Raw genomic sequence first — 18,631 nt, 5'->3', positions numbered from 1 at the left:
GATCAGCGGAAAAGTTTGCAGAAGCCTCTCATCGATGTCCACCACGTGCGCCGCTGTTGTGAATAACGAACAACTACCAGCCTGAGCACTTTGCATGGCTCAAGCTCCCTCTCGTTCGTCATGGATTGGCGTTCTGGCTGTGCGTGGAGGCTATACAGGCCCATTATTGTGTGATAGTCGGCTTATACATGGACAGTGCTTCTGGTTATTGCCGTCCCTCTTCCGGAATCGAGGACGAGGCCAGCTCGAGGCAGTCGATGAGGGACAGAGAAACAAACAAAAGGCTGTCCACCGCAGCACCCACCCACACACCATCGACAGCCTCCCGTTGCAACATTGCCATATAGCGGAGCATTGACCTTACCGCTGAGCTGCGCCCTTGCAGACTCCCGCTCTCGATTGGGAACTAGTTCCACCTGTGGGAATACTGCTCCCCACCATTACACAGACTCCGCACAGTGTTTTTTCAGGAACAGGGCCTTGTTTTGCGCATCGCAGCGGCGCTGAATCTCGTCATGCGAGCAGGTATTGGGATTTTGGCTTCCCTCTCACCAAGGTAAACTCCCAATCGAGCAAGTGTGGTACTGCAGAGCTTGCATAAAGCAGTCGACCTCCCATCCTCCTCTTCTTACTTTCTTTTCCATTCTCACGCCAGTCAGATTCTACTCTCGCTTCACCTCAGGGCTCGCTCGCTAAGGCTCGACCACATTCGTTCAGCACACAGACTCACCAACCCTCTATACACCCATATCAAACAACCTAATATCATTCAAAATGGTCAACACTGCTGTCATCCTGGCCTTGGCCAGCACCGCTGCCGCCGTCGCCGTTAAGCGAGACGTAACCACCGGCGCATGGTCCGACTGGAACACGACCACTACTACTACCACCACCACGACCACCACGACCACCACTCCTGGCTGGGCTGACTGGACTACCACCACTTCAACCACCACCAAGGCCACCACCACCACCACTACTCCTGGCTGGGCTGACTGGACTACCACCACTTCCACCACCAAGAAGGCCACGACCACTACCACCACTCCTGGCTGGGCTGACTGGACTACCACCACCACCAAGAAGCCAGCTGCCACTACCACCACCACCGTGCCTGTCTGGGGTGACTGGACCACTACCACCACCAAGAAGCCAGCTGCTACCACTACCACTACTGTTCCAGTCTGGGGTGACTGGACCACCACCACCACCAAGAAGCCCGCTGCGGTCACCACCACTACTGTTCCGGTCTGGGGCGACTGGACCACCGCCGGCACCACCACCACCCCCAAGAAGCCCGCCCCGGTCGTCAGCTCCACCACCGTGCCAGTTGTCTGGAGTGACTGGACCCCTGCTTCCTCGCCTGCTCCTCCTGCTCCTCCTGCCCCTGTCAGCTCTTCCGCCTGGGTTGAGTGGTCCAGCGCAGCTCCTGCTCCCGTTGTCTCTACCACTCCCGCCCCTGCTTCTCCTGCACCAGTCACCACCACCACCCCGGTTCTGGTCAGCAGCTGGGCCCCAACGACTCCTGCTCCAGCCACCTACACCGGTGCTGCCAGCAGCAACAACAAGCCCGCCGTCGCCCTCCTCGGTGGTCTCGTTGCTCTCGTTGCCCTCGCATAAATGCGACAATCTACTACTTAATGTTTATACAACTGGACGCGTTGTTTTTTCAACTTCGATTCTCAAGACATGACGTCCCTTGGATCGCCGGTCTCCCCTTGTCGTTGCAAAGGTGGGGGAACATGAGCCATCACCAACAAGAGGACATTTTCAATTGAACCCATTTTTGATGGACGGAAATCACGATATCACATCATCACATATTACCACTACTACTACACGATTATTTAGTCTCGGCCCACCGAGGCGCGAGCAGACGATCCTTACGATGACGACTGTATATACACTCATATACGCGCCCTGATGTTCACGCTCGCGCACACGAGGGAGGGGGCGGAACTGACCGGGGCGAACAAAGACCTGTTTCTCCGCGTTCCGCAAGGTGTCCCGGGGGGCGCAAACAAAATTTGGAAAGAAGCGGCATTAATGGTGCATCTATGGCGGGTGGGGTTACTATCGGATCATGACTTGCTAGGTTCTGTTACTTTCCATCTTGGTGGTAGGAAGTTGCACAACCAAGTGTGTGAAGTGTGAAGTTGGTTCCATCCATCCAACCTGTAATGTGTGGCATGTAGAAGACAGTTTCTGAAAATCAAAAAATCATTAAAATTGACTTGTGATGTTTCCTTATTTTCCCCATTTCCTTTTGGTTTGGTTTGAAGTGTTTCTGAATTGTTCAAAGATCGCTAGACGGGATGAGCACCATCTTGACGAATTGAACTTGAGAGTACTATTTTTTGACCTTCTAAACTTGGGGCTCGAGTGCTGTCTTGGGAACTTGTGTTTGAGTAAGGTACTTACAGGCTTCAACGATTTTGGGCGAAACAACTCGAAATTGGCGTTCTCCACTGATGAATCTTGACCCTGGTCGTGATGTGTTGTTGAACTCGCTTTGTCTATCACAATACCACTTTGTTGAGTTGAAGTTCACACCAGACTATGACTGGGACATTGCCATGCTGGACACCCTTCATTCACAAGACATGTGTCATGTGAATTCTTTCGTCTCCAAAATCATAGAGTTGTGACTTAGGTTTTCTGCTCGGGCATGAAGTCTCATGAATCTCAATGCGATAATGGAAGGAATACATATTGAAATGGAAGTAGTTGTGATATATTAGTTCTAAGCACACGCCACAGCCAGACGGAAAAAATAAAAAAGTGAGACAAGGAAAGGTGGAAAGGTCAAAAAAAGTGAGGTGAGTTGCGGTTATTGCGGATCGAACGCAAGGCTTTTGAAGTCAGTTGAGCTCGCACCGATATATCCTCGAATTGTTGGCTTACCCTTCAGATTTTTGGACTTGAAGTGTGACTTCAGTCTGACGCTCTCCCAGCTATTACGATGTTAGTGATGATGTTGCTGATGTGGTTTTAGAAGATTGGATTACCTGAGCTATAACCGCAGCTTATTTGTTGAAGGGAATTCGAGCAGTTTAATTCATATTGTTTGAATTCATTTATTGTGGCACTAACGCTTCGGTAGTGGAGAATTGGGTGGTTCGTGGGCGACTACGGCTTCCAAAGGTAGGGGTGGGAAGATTAGCCGAACCCCTCACTCTGCTATGGTTGCTGTGGTGTCAGACACAACTGCAGTGAGCTAACTGCCCGGTCGCCTACCTGAAATACAGAAACCTAGATTAGATGTAGTAGACATCTCATAGGTGTAGAGTGTGGTATTGCTTGGGTACATAGTAACTTATCGCTACCATCTATGGGTCCTGAGTGCCCCTTGTGGCGACGTAAGCATTGGACGTTGTCTCTACCTAGACATGTGCAAAGCTCCTCAATACACGGCCCTGCGGACATGGCAGCTGTGGTCTCTGAACATCTTTTAGGTGACCTCTGAGTCCAGAGAGAGTATGAAAGTGCCCAACATAGTCTGCCCTGTGCTGGGTAGAAGTACTTGCAGGTACTTACAACTTGCGATCATGTTCGCCACCAGGTGCCTACTTACCGCTGGTGAGACAATAAATATATTCGCCGCGTACCTAAGAACGAACTCCATCCAACCCACCGTGAGCATCAAGCCAACCACCATTACCACGTCCTTTTTATTTCGGTCTCACAGATGGAAATTGACTCGTTGCTCCTTCTCAATTTTATCCGGCAAACAACAAGATCGCGCTCAGTCATTCTTTGCGCCAGGACTTGATGATTCTGAAACCCGGCCCCTTTCGGGGGACTAAGCTCAGCCTCAGGGCCCTGACTCCTTGACATGTCTTTTCCAACACGACCAAATCAACCACCGTCTGGAAGAAGATGAATCGTCGCTTGGGGACAGTGGAGCTCTTAATCATCACCATTGCACCGGAACAGGAAACAGGAATGGAAAGCTTGAACATTTCAGTAGTATTTACCTGAATGCGAAGAGCGAAGACAAGCCTCTTTTTTTTTTTCGTTTATGAACTATCTAGGTGCCCTCTCTGCACGAAGCATCCACATTCACACTTCAATCAAATCAAACCCCATAGCTCTCCTCCCGGCCTCGCCACCCAAGTTGCTCTTCTCGCCGGTAAACATTTTGAAGTCTTTCTCCGCCGAGCCGTTCCTGAAATCCTCGGGCGGGATGCCGTTCAACATGTCCTGCAATTGTCCCTTGATGTAACTCATGTTCTGCTCCGTCCTGGGCGTCGCGGCGATGTAAGCGACACTCGCCTCGTGGTCGCCGTTGTGGTCCACTTCAACGGCATGGCACATGTCCGCGTGCCACCAGACGGTGTCACCGGGCGCCATTCGAGGGATGCCGACCATGCACTCGCGCAGACGCAGATGGGGGTGCGATGACGGACTCAGGAGCTGACTATCGTCCTTGAAGGTGCCTGGGAACCAAGACCTGTCGGCGTCGAACGTCCATTTCGACGCGTCCATGACGTCCGCTTCGTCGGCCGGGGCCTGGAAGAACGGCCGCAATAACAGATACGACATGGCCCACTTGATGTTCGGGTAGAGCATGAGGCTGCCTTCGCCGGGTCCTGCGGACGTGAGGGCCGTCCAGCCCTGGAAGCTGCGAAACACACGCGAATGCGCGCTGCCGGGGAACATGGCCTGGTTCGCCTTCTTGCGCGTCGTGAGGTCGTACGAGTCCAACTCCTCGGGACGGCCGGAGAAGACGGCGTCGTAGAATGACCGGTACATGGGATCGGCCCAGCGGGAGAGACTGCCTGCGTCGATGTGCGGGCCCAAGCCGAGGAAGGGTACCCCAGGAGGGCGGATTCGCACGCCGTCGGCATACGACAATGGTTCTGGCGTCGTCGTGCCCTCGTCGTCGTGCCACCATGAATTCAACTCTGCCGACAACTTGAGCTGGTTGGGGTGTGACCGTGCCGCAATCTGAGACGGCGAAAAGTAAAGGTTGAGGATGAATGGGGTTTCGGCCGGCCAACCTAGAGTCCCCGACGCGTTGTTAGCCCTGCAACGAACCATATGTTCTTCGGGGGATCGATCGAGCCTGAATCATTCAATCTCGAAGAGACGCTCGCCGTCGTCGCGATCGAGCTCCAGACTCTTGACGCTTGCACCGAATCTCACTCACCTCCGATAGACGCCCTGTTCGCCGCGACGTACTCCTTCAGGTTCGAGAACCACTCATCCGCCTGCTCTTCGCTGAACACACCTCGAACGACAAAACATCCGACATTCTTGAGCTCTTCCTTCTTCTCTGCAGACATGGTGAATACATCGTCGAACGAAACCTCTGGAATGACCGATGAGCCCAGCTCGGCAATGTTGTCCGTCACCGATTCCAACTCCTTGCACACCTTGAGCCAGCTCTTGACGAGAGCTTCTTGCCCATACTGGTCCACGATGGCCTTCTTGAAGGCGATCAGATCGTCGCCAGTTTCCGCCTTGCTGGCCGTGAATTCAGGCCAGTCAGGCCATGATGATACGAGCTTCCCTGGCATCTTTGGGGGCGCGAGTAACTCCAAGTGTACGCGAGGGGCTGGCTCACTTGTCTGTTCTGTCGTTTTTGACGATGGAGGACAGAAATAGTCTTGACTATTCCCGTTGCGAAGACCGGTATCTGCTTGGCGAAGAACAAGCTCTCGAACGCGCCCGCCAGATCAAGACTGGTGACCTGACTCCCTGAGTGAGAACGCTTGAATCCCGTCCTTATCTCTGACCGTCCTCTTGTATCTGGTCTTTGAGCTTCGAAATCATCTGGACACGGAAACGTACGTTGAAGTGACAACGACCCCATCTCCACCTGGAAACCCAGGTGCGGACCACACTTCGAGGAGATTCGGTTACGGTTTATGGATATTGACGGCGCCTGACGAATGACAGGTCGGGCGCACGCCTGATGGGTATCCATTCATGACTCCGGGAGACAAACCTCGGCCGAGTTTCAGCGATCTGTCAAACGGACTTGTACACCCACGATCCCTGAGCGCCATGCGCCGCTGGGGAAGCAATCCGGGACGTGTCGGTTGGCCAATTGCGATTCGTCCTTCGCGATTGGCCAGATTGACTTCCCATCTCGCCCGAAGAGTCGCCCGAAGGCGCCGAACCTAGTGAGTGAGCGTTGGACACGCACGGCACAGGTCCAACAAGTCTCGCAAAGGCCCTCGTGATAACAGGTCGCGCGCCAATCTCTCAATGTCTGAAGCGAGGTCAAGACGGGTTTGCCCCGAAAGCACTATAATCAAGTGAATCGCGATTGGACAACCAGAGTCTTTGTGAAAGGCGACAGCTCGTATCTGAAGCTTTTTATGCTTTTTTAGATAGATAACCCATTTCAATCTTTCCCGTCTGGGAGTCTTATCCCACCGGCAAATACCGCGACACTGGTATACACATATAAAGCGGCCATGTACAGGACTTCTTGAACGCGTACCAGGAGCCGCCAGCCTTTTGCACTCATTTTGCTACCACGTCCTGCAAGGTACAGGGTTTCCAACAAGGCGCAGACCCTCGCAGGCATAGATTCAATTCTGCTGCAGCCATGTCTCCTATCCCCTTCGACCTACCCTCATGGGTTCCCAAAAATTCAGTCTTCGCCTCGGCCTTGCTGGTGCTCACGTCCTGTGTGACTGCCTGCGTGAGTATAGACGAAACGCCAAACCACGCCGAGTTCAAGTCGGAAAGCTGACTGTGATTTTTTCCGTGTCATCCAGACCATAGGTTTTGATGGGTCGATGATGAACGGACTCAATATTCTTCCGTCCTATACCGACTATTTCACTCTGACCACGGCCACACTCTCCCTGAACACGGCCTCGGTGTGGATGGGCAGTACCCTCGCCGGCCTCATCTGCGGAAAAGTGCCCGACTGGATCGGGCGAAAATGGGCACTGTTCTTCGCGGCCTCTCTGACCGTCATCGGTGTCATCATCCAGACCGCAGCCCAAAACATCGCCATGTTCGTCGTCGCCCGTACCATCATCGGGTTCGGGACAGGCGCGGCCAACGTCGCCGGCCCCAGCTTTGTCGCTGAGACGCTCCCCGTCAAATACCGTGCCTGGGGATTGGGGTGAGCAGATTTTCCCCGACCCACCGTATTATCGTGTAGTGTGCACGGCTGCTGACCATGTTGCCAGACTCTTCTACGATTTTTGGTACGTCGGCGCCTTGATCGCGGCGGGCGTCACATATGGCACCGCCAAATTCGAATCGACCTGGGCCTGGCGACTTCCGTCTCTGCTCCAAGGAATCTTCAGCGTCATGTGTATCTTGCTTCTGCCCTTCGTCCCGGAAAGTCCTCGTTGGCTGGTCTCTCAGGGCCGCAATCAGGAGGCACTAGTCTCCATCGCAGCCACCGGCTCCAACGGAGACCTCAATGACCCAGCCGTGCTCATTCAGTACCGCGAAATCACCGATACATTGGCCTTCGAAAGAAGCTACGAAAAGCCCTCGTTCATCTCCCAATGCCTCAACAGTGCGTCAACGCGCAAGAGAATCTTTCTGGTCACTCAGGTGGCCCTCTTCTCCATGCTGGCAGGAAACAACATCATTTCGTACTACCTGGGTACTATGCTAAATCAAGCCGGGGTGACCAACTCGACGACCCAGCTCGAGATCAACATCATCTTGAACGCATGGTGCCTCGTTGTTGCCATCGCGGGTACTTTGCTGGCTGATAAGCTCGGTCGGAAAACTCTGGCGGCTTCTTCACAGGCCGCTCTGACTGTCTTTATCTTCATCTTCGGCGCCTTGACCAAGGTCTACGGCAATTCCGACAACAATTCGGGCATATACGGCACCGTGGCCGCCATCTTCTTGTTCCAAGGCTCGTACAGCTTCGGTTGGACCCCCTTGACTGTCATGTATCCACCAGAAGTGCTGAACTACAGCATCCGTTCGGTTGGCATGAGTTGGTACACCTTCTGGAGCAATGGTATGGGCTTGATGTGCACATTCGCTTTCCCTTACGCCCTCGAGGCGATCGGCTGGAAGACGTACATGATTAATGGTGCTTGGGATGTGCTGTGTCTTGTGGTGGTTCTGGTCACCTGGGTTGAGACCAAGGGACGGACGCTCGAGGAGATTGATGAGAACTTGGACGGTGTCGTGCACAGCGAAGTTCCAAAGCTGGCGACGATTATGGGCGTCTCTCAGGATGAAAGGGAAGGAATCGTCAATGCATTGGATATCGCGACCACGAAGGAGGTCGAGGCACGAGCATCAGTGGTCGAAGTGCAGAGGAGCTGAGCGTAGGTTAGCTTACAAGAACGCTTTGTTGATATGTTTGAGTTGATATGTGATCCACTCTGAAAGCCGTGACAACATGATCAGTGGAATCCCTGTTCAAACCTTTTCTGAGCTACTACCTTGACTCCATGTCCCTGGAAGTATGTAGACGATCGCATCAGCTTCGGGAATTTGTCAACGGCGTCCAGTCTTGCCACCACCAGCGGCCAGCGGCATCGCATCCATCGTGCTCGAGGAAAATTGCTGCAGGATCTTCGGGCTCCATTATCAAACCGCCTGACCAAAACGGGATCTTGGTCTATAGTGTTGACTGAGGCATCACGGGTGCCGAATCGTGTCTCTGGTCTCAGGGAACTGTCTACTGTATCAATCGATCCAGCCGTATATCCAGGACTGATTCTTCCAGCCACAGGTTCAACGTTTCGTTGGAGCCGAAAACCACCGACCACTGTCTGCGTAGCTGTGGCCCTAAAGTAGAGACGAATTCTTCGTGTTCAGGTCTCAAGCGAGTGTAGAATGGTGCTCCTCGCAATTGGAAATGAGCTGCATGCTTCATTGCTTGATTCACCACTTTTTTTCGCACCCGAGGACGGTAGGGAACCGATGCTTTACTTCATTCAAGAATAAACTGACTATCTGGATCTCTTCTGTTAGTGCAGTATGCCAGTGGGTAAACCGGAGATATGAGATCTGTACAAGTGCAGCGACCAGTAAGTAAAAGATAGCAGGGTCAGCAAGGTGAGATATATCTTCATGGATCAGATACTCCTCAAAGATACCGGAGATGAATGACGCGGCCAGCGAAGTGAGTGGAGAAGGGGTCTGAGTAGGTGTCATCTCCTGGAAGAGCATGATTAAACCTGTGAAATATGGTATATGCAACTACCTCGACGTCAGGGAGTACCCCTTCAGTGATCGAGTCTATTGATCGAACAGAGTCAATGACTCGGGCACTCCCGCCAACCATCCCAACAGTTCAGCCTCCATGTCGAGCTTCTTATGGTCAGTCAGAGTACCTCGGCGATTATGCTCAGTCATATCACCTAAGATAGGCGTGATGCATACAAAGAGCTTGAAAAGAATACCATCTTGGTGGTGATCAAAATCAGAGTCTCGCAATGATCGGACATTGGTGTCTTCAGATTTACAGCCCTGGGGCTCCCGCGACTTGTGGCGATTTGATTATCCCAGGCTTGGTACCCGTCAGCAAGTATACTAGATGCGCTGAGATCCACCACCTACAACAAGACTCCACCAGATCTTGTGCCACAGTTTGACATCTGACAGTTCAGGATCGGGCTGGCGGAGCAGTCTGAATAGGTGTGCGAGACCGACACTTAAGGTGGGGCCAGAGACTACTGCTGTCAATTAACACATGTTCGGGGTCAGAGGGATTCAATCTACGCAGGAATATTGTAGTCACTATCGTTTCGAGGGTATGTGCCTCTGCGCCAGTGTAGAAAAGAATCTTTGCCTGCTGATAGCACAGTTGTCCCACTTCTGTAGCCTTTGCGCTCGACGCAACGGTGCTTCTTGCAACCAAGATAGCTGTCACCAACAATGAATTGCTGTTCGCCACATCAAGCTTGTCCAAATCAGGTTCGTCTATCAAAGGCATCCATGGAAGGCAGTGTCTCATAAATTCCTTAGCAGACTTTGCGAACGAGGCCCTTGCGGGGCCTCGTCCCTAAAGCCAGGGGCTGGATGTGCGCTTGTAGCGTGTTTGATGGTTTGACGCGCTTTGATCCTGGTGAGTGTCGTTTCCATTGACAGCAAAGTCTCCTGTGATGTAGCTGGACCGGCCTAAATAACTTGGCTGCTGTTTGGTAGGAGTGGAAGTGGCATGCTCGGGAAGTCCGCTGGCCGACAAATACTCCCTTGATTCATTGCTCCAGTGTAGCGATCAATACGATGCAGGTCTGCAGGTCTGCCATGGATCTTGTCGTGAAGTCGTTTCCTGATGTGCGGTCTACAGTAGTGGCTCAGTTAGCTCGTGACGCGCAAAGAGTCAGCTCATGATCATTATCATTATCCAATAGCCCTTACTGGTATGTCCTTACGGAATTGCTGCAATTGCTGCAAACAGCATGGACATGTTCATGCAGCTGTAAGTCACAGCGGATCTTCCGTGCATGGCAAGATGCCCATGCTTTGGCATTCTTAAGCATTAGCGGAGTGTGGGCTTCGTAAGTAGTTTTTGTAGCTGCGCCTTGAACGGACATAGCGTATGGAGGGCGTCGGTATCCTTGTTCTGATCGGTTCTTTGCGATGGATTCCAGTTGAGCATATCAGTGAGCCTCAGAGTGGTGTACCTGTAGGTATGTTTGGCTGATTTTCGTCTTCAAGACGACAAATCTCTTGGGTCTCCTTCTTGGTTGTGATGATGTTGTCGCTGCCACTTTTCGCGTTGTCACCTTGAGGTAGAGTGAATGAAACTTGAAGTTGCCTCGATAGAGTGAAGTCATACAGCTCGTGTTCTTGTCAACCACCGATTCAAAGGTTTGTATGATATACCCAACCCCGCTATCGGGAATGTCAGATGGGCGACGATCAATTAGACGAGAGTAAAACTGCGGTCACTGCTGCAATGGGACCTGATGATTGCTTTCGAGGCCTCCTTCAATATCGCGATGCCCACATCGTACGTGTCCCTACGCCAAACAACGACGGGGAAGAGGACCTTCGCCTTCCTGCGGCGGATTCGATCTCGAATCAGCCCGCTATCGACTTTCATGCGGAACTAAAGCACCATCTCGACCACATTACTGCGGAAGCAGACCTTGACCTCTGCGACCCTCATCGCGTTGAGATTCTCGATGATTTGGCAGCAGACGAAGATATCATTGAGCCACAGACTTCAAACATATCGCGAGTCGACTACGCCACCATTGATGAGTCGGTTTTGGATCCCTTTGACGATTACACACCAGGCTGGGAGATTTTTAGGAAGGGCGCACCGAGAGAAACTGTGGCGACGGATATCTCCGCCGAGACAGTAGCCTACCTGTTTGCCGAACAAGCGGCGGGCAAACTTGACCCAGACGACTTCCGACAACTTCTCAGCTTTCTGAACCAGAAGCCGAGATCGGGAGATCTGGGCGAGTTGAAAGAACTGACACACAAAAACCTTGAGTCCTTCTACGATAGTTGAGTGGAGGTAGCAGAACTCGGCTGACCAAGCCTTCTGGTCCAGAAAATGCCGATCTTGGCCTTGTGTTACATGTCGCGTCCACAGAAGATGAGATAGAGGGATTTTGGGACGTTGAAAGCAGAACGATACAATTGTTGATTGAAAAAGGTGTACTGGACCAAGACGATTTTGTGTTCGCTTTCGATTGGCATTGGCGCGCTGAAGGGAAGAGAAGCAAACGCAAAGGCCCTTGTCCGACCACTGCATGGTCTCGCCAGTTGCGGCTCCTACATAACACCTTTTCCGCAGCCTTGCTTGAACAACTACCACTGCCGCTTCTTATCGTTTCCGGGGCATGTCCGGTTCGGCAATACTGGAACACCCTTCCACCCGCCGCCAGACACGTCGAACTCAAGATTTCGATTCCAGACCCCCCAGGTCCCAATGCTGAGATCGTATTCTATCTTGATTTTAGAGAAAGCGGTCTCAGACGCATCGTAGCCTGTGTCGATCACCCATCAGCCGTATTCTTCAGGAGACAGAACTACCATGTCAACATTCGCCTCGATGCTGTCTTCAACTTTTTCTTATGGCTCAATGGGAAAAACTATGATGAAACAACCTTCACGGGGCGAAGAGCTGGAAAGAGTGCAGGTCTTCGATGCCCACAGCCGTGGAAGGAGCTGCACGAGTATAACAAAAAGGAGAAGGCACTTGGTCGGTACCTTGTGCACTCAGACTACGAGCAATCTTTTCTACTCTGGGCGAGAAAGTACCTCGAGGACGACCCTTCGGCAATACTAGAGAGAGGAGACAGCCTTGCTGCACGAGTGGATCATCAGTTCAAGAAGCATGTACGTCTTGCCCTTGCTAAACGCTACGGACTTGAATACGCAGAATATTGGCATAATAAGAAGCCCAAGGTAACGGTGGCAACCGGACCGACCAGAATCCAGCTTTACATTGATCCTGGGAAGCCAGCTTTACAGCTCAAAGGCCCTTGGGAGCTTGGAGCTATGATCAACACCTCGCTGCTAGACCTTACCATCAAGTTTCGGGATGACCACGTGGCCCTATATCTAGGGTTGAGGAAAGTTTTCGGCCAGTCACGGAAAAGCCTCACTGAGGTTGGCACTCAGGTGACCGAATGGGACCAACAGTTCGAAAAGGAGTTGAGGCGGTCTAGGCTGGTAGGCAATGATCTTGAGAAGCAAGGAAGCGCCACGAGTCTGTTATCAGAGTCAACACGGCAGACCCAAGCTCCAGCAACAGAAGTATGGGTGACCAGACGCAACCGAGGTGAGCACAAGCACTTACATCTATGTATCCGATCAAAGCACCTTGTCGGGAAGATGGCAGGCGTTGAACCATGGGATGGCACATGCAGAACGGGTTGCGTTTTGCAGGAGGAACAGGCCAAAGCCTCCACCAAGATGCACGATGACATCGACAATGAGCAGGCCAAGTCAGCGAATACTCTTAAGACCCACCGTTCAGATTATCACAAAGCATACTACGAAGCCAACAAGGAAGAGAAACAGGCCAAAAATCGGGCATACTACGAACGAAACAGAGCTGAGCAGAATGAAAAAGCGAAGATACGCATGAGAGCCTTGCGTCAACAGCGAAAAGCCGCTTTCGAAACCGGAGCTGCCGTTGTTAGCAAGCCAAACGTAGACTAAGAGGATATTTCAGTGACACCGCAGACTTCCGTTACCTTTCCGAACTTTCTTCTCTGAAGCGCAGATATTATGGCACAAAGGTTCACATGGCTACTACTTGGGAGAGATGAACAGTATGGTCTGCTTCCGAACCATGAATGGGTACCAGAACAATTTACCAATGTTTAGTCTCGAAAACGACATTGATGAGTTTGTACAACTACGCTGGTAATGAAGAAAATGATCGGACATTCGATACCTGGACCTCCGGTGGGGTCTTGAAGTCTGAATATGCAGTTGATGCTGGGAAGCGAGATCGAAGTTTACAATCAATGCTAGATTGCCTACATTGAAAGAGCGAAAGAACAAGATAGTTGAATCAAGTTGGACTGAGCTCTTCAGAGGCTGGGCCTTGGCCGTATCAGAGCATTACATAGAATATCTTTCCTCTCGATTGCATACGGTACTACTCAGACCAACAGTGTACGCATCTGCTGTAGCCTGTAGCATTGTGTAGGAGTTGAAGGAGAATTCAACGGCGATCTTCGGCACTTTCCGGTGATCTGTTCGGATCATCGTTTTGCCGAGAGCACGTGCGGATGTTTCGATTGTCCTTCGATGCTTCCCATGGTAGGTGCCGTAGATATTGATTAGGAGCGTGCAAGCCGGCCAGCGAATCGTCCCACACTTTTGGGGGCGTAGATGTCTTGGGAGCCAATGCCGGTTTAATGACGCCAGCTCTTCCTGTCAAAGACTCGGATGAAGATTTATGGTGGCCGACGTCTGAAGTAAATCTGAAGGGAGTTTACCTCGTCTCGAAATCTTTCTTGCCGCTATTGATGAACACAACTGCAGGCCTCAAAACGCTGGTCAACATCAATTCGATAGCGTCCCATAATCTGCGAATAAACGCCAGTGCATATGGTACGCCTGTGTTTACTGACGAGGCCTCCTTCGTCAGCTCTGACAGATAAAGCGGAATTGACCGGAGACACCGTTGCATTTTTTTGACTCAAGGACGCAGAGAATGGTTAGCCGGGAGATACCTCAGTTGTACGTGGGACATGCAAGGGCTTCTGCAGCCGTGAGGTAGAAACCATCGAGACAGAAAAACTCAAAGTGAGGTTGGTGCTTTGAGGATGCACCGACACTGGAGTAGTGATGAGTGCACATTTGACGCGAGTCAAGATCCCGACAAATTCGACGCTCGCATTGAGATGAACTGCTCAATGTGTGAATCAGATCAAACACATACCTTCTCAAACTTCAACACAGTCAACTCATGGTCGTCGAATCACACAGGCGATATACGACAGGAATCGTCGTTAAGACAAAACACAGCAATGTGAGATCACTCTCGGCGGTCTGAGATTCCAACAGTCCTGCGTTTGGTGATGCGGCGGCGGTTGGAAAGCGGGTGAAAAGGCATAAGGACCTTGAGCGTGTCATTGCATTATTCGTTTCTAAGTATTGGGTATCTTAATACCATCTAGCTTTAGCTGGCAAAGCATAAGAAGTCTTATAAGTCATGGAGTCTTCGTGACCCGTTGAAAAGTTGCAGTCAATCTCCGTTAAATGATGTTTGCGATCGTCATTCTCGATCGATTATCGCCCGCGGGGATATCGGGTGTATTCAGAGGTAGAGGAGGGAGTGTGCGCGGGTGCGGGTGAGGAGATGGATCTTGATCATGCATACGCTGCTGTCGTGTTTCGCACAGTCGCTGGAAATACTTTGCTGAATTCTCAATGTGCTGCCATCCACCCCAATCACGTTGTTCTTCTTCGGATAGGAAACTGTCCCAAGAAGGGGAGGAGACGGGGCGGGGCGGAAACTGTTCATTTTCTGTGTTCAAATTTTTGGGTCTGCCATGTTTTTGTCGACGGCTCAGGTGTGTCCCGGTCTCAGCGTTTCCCCAGACCCAACTGTTTGTGCTTGCTTGAAGATCCGCAGACAGGTAGACTAGTATCTCTTCGTCGTGCTCCGGGTCCAACGCACCACTCCGTTCGTAGTATTCGATCAGCCGACGTACGAAAAAAGAAAGGTACCTTCCGCAGCAAATATTGATCGACCGAGCATCATTAATGGTAGATGCAGCCCTCAACATCAGGTAAAATGGGTCGAAGAATTGTCGAAGGAGGAGTAGAAGCATGCAACGCAACAAGTGCGTGCAAAGAATGGTGGTCGAGGAAAGAATGAACCTCTGCTCCCACTCATGTGATTGTATATGAGGTGTCATGCATCTTGACAATATGGTCGCAGTATCCCGAGCCGCGTGGACGCACTGTTCGATGGCCTGCGCTCGTTGTTCTGGCGAGGAGGAGGGTGATAAATTGTGACGATGCAGGAGCAACCGTGTATTCTGAAAATATAGAATGGGTGCCATGATGCAAGGATCTAGTGGCGTAGTGGTTGATAGCTGTAAAGGTTGGGGCAGCAATTGAAGACAGTCCCCCAGGTGCGTTTCGAACTTTGTCAAGGCTTCGTTCGTAATGCAGAGGGAGCGAAACATCTTTGCCAGTGGTGCCATGAGTCTGGAAACATAGACGCCCGCCAACAGCAAAGTGGCTGGAAGAAGAGTTTCTACATCGTCGGCTACCAGTCTTTCTTCGTCCAAAACTTCGGGGTATTCAGTGTCGCATTCGTCGTCGTTGATCATCATAGGTTTGCCTAATTCCAGCGCCAGAATTCTGTATGCATTAGCACCCAAACCATTCAGACAGCCATGTTGCTTCGGGTCTTACCGATCCCACACGTAGAATGAATACCATATCCTCTTACGCATTTCTCCCTCTATAGGCGACCACTGGCCACCTTGAACGTGTAGACCCAGATCCTGGACTGTCCGAATAGCAGAGCCTAGCCAGATCCAGCTTGCCGATTTCCTGTTCATTTCCACCAGCGCAATACTCGCGAGAAATGCCACAATTGCTTGATTGATTGTCACATCGTCTTCCCAGAAGTTAATGGTGGCGATCGCCCGGGTAAGATAGTTTTGAGCCTCTTGTACCCTAGTAACGTCATGTGTAGCCAACGCGCCGCATGCCAGCACACTATATAGAGTTGCGACCCAGTCGATGGGCAGAAGTTGCGTATTTGGTTGCTCCATGGCTATGGCGAAGGTGCGCTGGAACTTGGGCCAGTACAAGACAGGGAAATGGCGATGTACGCATTCGTGATAATAGTGAAGCAGACGTTCTGCAACCGGTCGCGAGGGCAACCCTTGCAGATCTGAAACATTCGACGGTGTAATATGTGACCGTGGTTGCGCCCCTGTGACAGGGGGCTTCAACAATCCACGACCCACGTCGTATAAGTGAACTCTTGCATTTGTTAGATCTTGCGGAGACCTTGCTTTCAGCATCCTCCGCGGTGACTTTCCAACCGTGGGGAAGTCTGAAAAAACTAATGAGGCCATGTCAGGACGGAATTGGGGGGCAAGGTCGTTCCTCTGCTCGGCAGCCCGCTGTCGGTCGATCTGTTGACGAGCTTCATTTAATTGACGCTCCAGATCCTGGACTTGTCTATGAACGTCAGAGAACAGTGGAGGCAGATAGAAAAGTGCACTCACTTCATCGATGACATGCGGCGATTCGTGTCTTTTGTGAATTGGCAGCGGACGTTTCGACTGGAGCATTCGGTACAGCTTGATGTCTCTGTTGCGTCGCACTGGGGACAATTAGCCAACGACGGGAACCCAAGATCCTGGGAACGGCCACCTTAACTTTGCGCTCACGACACGCGTCGCAGCTTGGGTCTTTTCTTCTCTGTCGATACGCCCGCTTCGGATTGTGCATCATCACGGCAGAAATCTGCGCGGGCGATGGGGTGCCGCTTCCGACGCCTCCTGCCCGCAGCGATTCGCCCAGGTATGAAAGACTGTCGTGCGGGGAGGCAGACTCAAGCTCGTGAGAAGGATAAAATGAAGACATTGTCGATGGCTCTTGTGGTGACAGGCCGGGACAAGCGTGCGCAGGGAAGGAAGGCACTGACCCGGGTTGTTGGCTCTGATCGTGGACACTCACTGGCGAGGTTGAGGAAGCGCCGGTCGGCGAGTCTTTCACGACATACAAATGGCTCTGCATCCTCTCGGCCACGCGAGTGATTATCTGCGGACAACAGCCCAACACCACTCAATGGTCGTGATGGTGAGCAGACTGATTTCGAGTGTCGAGGCATCCCACTGTCCCCTGTCTATTTGCCCGAGACAGGACAGTCCAGGTCAAGAAAACCTGCAGGAGCTAAGGTTGAGATGGCTATGGCGCAGAGGAAATACAGGTCAAAGCCAGCGACCTCTTCGAATCACGGTGGCGACGAAGCGAGATGCAGTGTTGATGGAGACTGGCCAAAGTCCCGACCTTGGCCGTATGGTTCCACGGAGGGAAAGCGACAGTGGCCCACTACGACTGGTCGCCACGTCCACAAACAGGACAACCGAAATTGTCGTGCGCACGTCGCAAACGAGACCTCTGCATGGGTGGTAGGTGCCCTGGGCAAGAGTTCGTCCACGACCTGAGAGAAACAGAAGCCGCGGCCGGCTTGCGATCGAGTCAACTGATACGTCGATCCTATGCCGAGTAGAGGCAGGGGGCCAGATCGCCACGGCTAGTAGGAAGAGGCCAACATGGGGGGAAAGGTCCCAGAGGGGAGGAGAAATCAGCGAACAAAGAAGCGCAAAGATGAATCACCTCATTCCCATGGGCACGAGTATCGCACACCTAAAGAAAAAGAAGACATGCTCCGGCGACCACCTCACGACGTGAACTGCCGGAGTAGCGCGTGGCTTAGGGGGGCGCGAGGAAGGATCCGCTTGAGCATGATCCCAGGCGTGGTTTGGATCAGGACAGGATAGGATAGGAACTGCTGACCGCAAACCTCAGTCAAGCCTGGAGAAATGCAACAAAGCCAAATCCAAGCGTGGACGAGCGTCGAGATGGGTTCGGATTGATCGCGGGCCTGGAAAGCTAGGAGATGCTTAAGCAAGCCCCGGTTCTGTCAGCCGAAGTAAAAGAAGCTAGCCACAACGCCCTGACAGCCGAATGGGGCATCCCAGACAGGGCCAGCCTCCGAGCGGTGTACGACAGAAAAGCCCACTATGCTCTTTCGAAACGAGCTCCCCTGTTCGCTGGCCAAGTCATCCGTACCATGGAAACTTCGGGGCCTAGTCTCTTCTGCCATCGAGCCCGACACAAGAGTTTGACTCTTGAGGCCACTAACTTAGACTAGGCCTTCGTACGGGCCCGCAACCATTTGACTGTGATCCGTGGATTGATGATCTGTAGATGACGCTGGGATCAGCTGTTCCGTCAATCTTTGTCAAAGGAGTTCGCGCTACGTAGATGATAGACTGCAGGTGAAGGAAACGAGAGTGTCGTCAGGGCGCGAGGTCTCCGGATCAACGGCCCCTTCAACTTAACACAGCACTCTCTGCAAGTCTTGGAAACATTCCAGCCTCTAGGGTATTGTGGCCTGTGGTGGGCTAGCTAAATAACGCGCGCAGACTCCATCGCCTGTTGTAGCCGCTCTGTGGAGGCGGACCGAGGGTGATCATGAACCTTGCCTGAGGCTACTAAT

The 18,631-nt window shown here is 52.1% G+C and overlaps 5 protein-coding genes across 5 annotated transcripts; 3 read left to right on the top strand and 2 right to left on the bottom strand.

Annotated features, from left to right (window-relative positions):
- Positions 1-774: 774 nt before the first annotated feature.
- PV08_02618 (uncharacterized protein) lies at positions 775-1,620 on the top strand (the record flags this gene model as incomplete). Its single annotated transcript, XM_016376976.1, has 1 exon — positions 775-1,620. One exon carries the CDS (start codon positions 775-777, stop codon positions 1,618-1,620), a length of 846 nt encoding a protein of 281 aa, XP_016238546.1.
- A 2,442-nt stretch (positions 1,621-4,062) lies between these two features.
- Positions 4,063-5,522, bottom strand: PV08_02617 (uncharacterized protein; the record flags this gene model as incomplete). The annotated part of the gene is made up of 2 exons (XM_016376975.1): positions 4,063-5,003; positions 5,153-5,522. 2 exons carry the CDS (start codon positions 5,520-5,522, stop codon positions 4,063-4,065), a joined length of 1,311 nt encoding a protein of 436 aa, XP_016238545.1.
- Positions 5,523-6,562: 1,040 nt separating this feature from the next.
- PV08_02616 (uncharacterized protein) lies at positions 6,563-8,268 on the top strand (the record flags this gene model as incomplete). Its single annotated transcript, XM_016376974.1, has 3 exons — positions 6,563-6,658; positions 6,735-7,090; positions 7,158-8,268. 3 exons carry the CDS (start codon positions 6,563-6,565, stop codon positions 8,266-8,268), a joined length of 1,563 nt encoding a protein of 520 aa, XP_016238544.1.
- A 2,539-nt stretch (positions 8,269-10,807) lies between these two features.
- PV08_02615 (uncharacterized protein) lies at positions 10,808-13,080 on the top strand (the record flags this gene model as incomplete). The annotated part of the gene is made up of 2 exons (XM_016376973.1): positions 10,808-11,414; positions 11,462-13,080. 2 exons carry the CDS (start codon positions 10,808-10,810, stop codon positions 13,078-13,080), a joined length of 2,226 nt encoding a protein of 741 aa, XP_016238543.1.
- Positions 13,081-14,630: 1,550 nt separating this feature from the next.
- PV08_02614 (uncharacterized protein) lies at positions 14,631-17,142 on the bottom strand (the record flags this gene model as incomplete). Its single annotated transcript, XM_016376972.1, has 4 exons — positions 14,631-15,747; positions 15,802-16,581; positions 16,629-16,726; positions 16,777-17,142. The coding sequence occupies 4 exons, from the start codon at positions 17,140-17,142 to the stop codon at positions 14,631-14,633; spliced, it is 2,361 nt and encodes a 786-aa protein (XP_016238542.1).
- Between the last annotated feature and the right edge of the window lie 1,489 nt (positions 17,143-18,631).

The sequence above is a fragment of the Exophiala spinifera genome, assembly GCF_000836115.1.
Source record: "Exophiala spinifera strain CBS 89968 unplaced genomic scaffold supercont1.2, whole genome shotgun sequence".
Lineage (NCBI taxonomy): Eukaryota > Fungi > Ascomycota > Eurotiomycetes > Chaetothyriales > Herpotrichiellaceae > Exophiala > Exophiala spinifera.
Note: the sequence above shows the minus strand (reverse complement) of the source record. Positions and strands in the feature narration are given on the sequence as shown.